General features: G+C 60.0%; 1 protein-coding gene across 1 annotated transcript in view; it reads right to left on the bottom strand.

Moving 5' to 3' along the window:
- CCDC40 (coiled-coil domain containing 40) overlaps nucleotides 1-1,516 on the bottom strand; it is a 36,187-nt gene that overhangs the window by 27,030 nt on the left and 7,641 nt on the right. Inside the window, exons 2-3 of the mRNA XM_013006270.2 lie at nucleotides 1,024-1,159; nucleotides 67-221 (exon numbers count right to left, since the gene is read on the bottom strand). Of these exons, the coding sequence (XP_012861724.2) occupies nucleotides 67-221; nucleotides 1,024-1,159 (291 nt within the window). The remainder of the gene's footprint in view (nucleotides 1-66; nucleotides 222-1,023; nucleotides 1,160-1,516) is intronic.

Genomic DNA, 1,516 nt, shown 5'->3' with positions numbered 1-1,516 from the left:
GCGAGAAAGAGGGGCAGAGCGGCTAGGGACGCTGGGGAAGCATCCAGGTAGTCTTTGTCCTCTTACGTGATTGGGGTCCAGGACCACCAGCTGGGAGTCTTCCTCATCCCCCTCTCCACTGCCCTCGGACTCTCCCTGCCCCTCCTCCTCTGTGCTCAGCTGCTGCAGGTGGTCCAGGAATGCTGGCTGTGAGGCTTCCCTCAGGGGCACCTGGGGGCGCTCTGGGCAGGCCAGGGCGGGGGGCAGCAGACACCATTGAGAAGTGGCTAGGGGCAGTGGGGATACCAGGCAGCTCTGACCTCTGCCCCCAATCCCCACCATGGACCATGATTGTGAGCCTGGTGCAGCCAGGCGGCAAAGGAAGGAAGAGCCAGTCAGGGGGGAGCACACACACCCTTCAGAGGGCTGTGCAGCGTGGTGCATGGAAACCAGCAGCCAGAACCAACAAGTCAACAGACAAGAACAAAGTCCACCCCGAAGCGTCGGGACTCAGACGTGCTGCTGACACTCTTGGGTGGCAGATTCAGAAGGTCCCCTGGTGGCTCAGTGGTGAAGTGCTTGTCTGCACACCGCAAGGTGGGTGGTGTGGCCCCTACCAGCCACTCCCAGGGAGTCTCAGGAACCCGTGGGTCAGTTCTGCTCTGCCCCGTGGGGTCACTGTTTGTCTGTCTTAATGGAAAGGATTGAGTTTTAAATGAGGCGCAGGAAGGAAAGATGTTTGGCAGAGACTCTGGTCTTTAAAGGGAGTGTCTTTAAAGATCCCTCCCTGGGATCCAACGATCCCTCCCTCCATGTCCCCTGCATTGGGGCGCCTTCGGATCTTTGTGAAGGCCCAGCTGTCACTCTCTGGGTGATGGTGTGGCTCTCAGGGGTCTTGCCTGCAGGATGGGGTGGTTCCCACCCCACTGGGTGAGTCGGCACAAAGTCTGTAAGCCCCCCACCCCTGGCTTCTGCTAGTGGTAGCCTCAGTGGGGCGCTCCTGGCCGTGCAGAGGGAGGTGCAGGGGGGCGGTGAGACGGTTACCTGGCACCTGTAGAAAGGGCCCCTCCAAGCCCAGAAGGAGCTCTTCCATGTCAGAGGAGACGATGCTGCTCCCTTGGCTCAGGCGGAAGTGGTGGCGGGTCCCCATCTGCTCCTGGAACTCTTTTTGGAATTTTTCCTAGAGCCGAAATAGCCCAGGTCAAAGCTGTAAGGGCCTAGTGAGGCCGCCTCACCTACCGACCGTCTCCTTTTCCGCCCGGATGCCATGCAGCAAGGCAAGCACTCTCCATTGCGTGACCCGGTGTCATTATCCTCCACTCTCACACAGTGCCTGTGTCTGCACGAGGGCCTGGCGTTTGGAACCCTGCTGGGTCAGTGGGAAGGAGCCTGTCCAGGCATGGGAAGGAGTCAGTTCAGGCATGGGAAACAAGCTCGGGAGAAAGCCATGAGGCCAACAGCCCCCGAGGTCTTGCAGGGAGAAGGTGGTGGACTGTGGTGGGTGGGGTGTGTGTGTGTGTGTGTGTGTGTGTGTGTG

Source organism: Echinops telfairi, unplaced genomic scaffold (genome assembly GCF_000313985.2).
Source record: "Echinops telfairi isolate 266 unplaced genomic scaffold, ASM31398v2 ScPeMD7_7458;HRSCAF=8496, whole genome shotgun sequence".
Taxonomy (NCBI): domain Eukaryota; kingdom Metazoa; phylum Chordata; class Mammalia; order Afrosoricida; family Tenrecidae; genus Echinops; species Echinops telfairi.
Note: the sequence above shows the minus strand (reverse complement) of the source record. Positions and strands in the feature narration are given on the sequence as shown.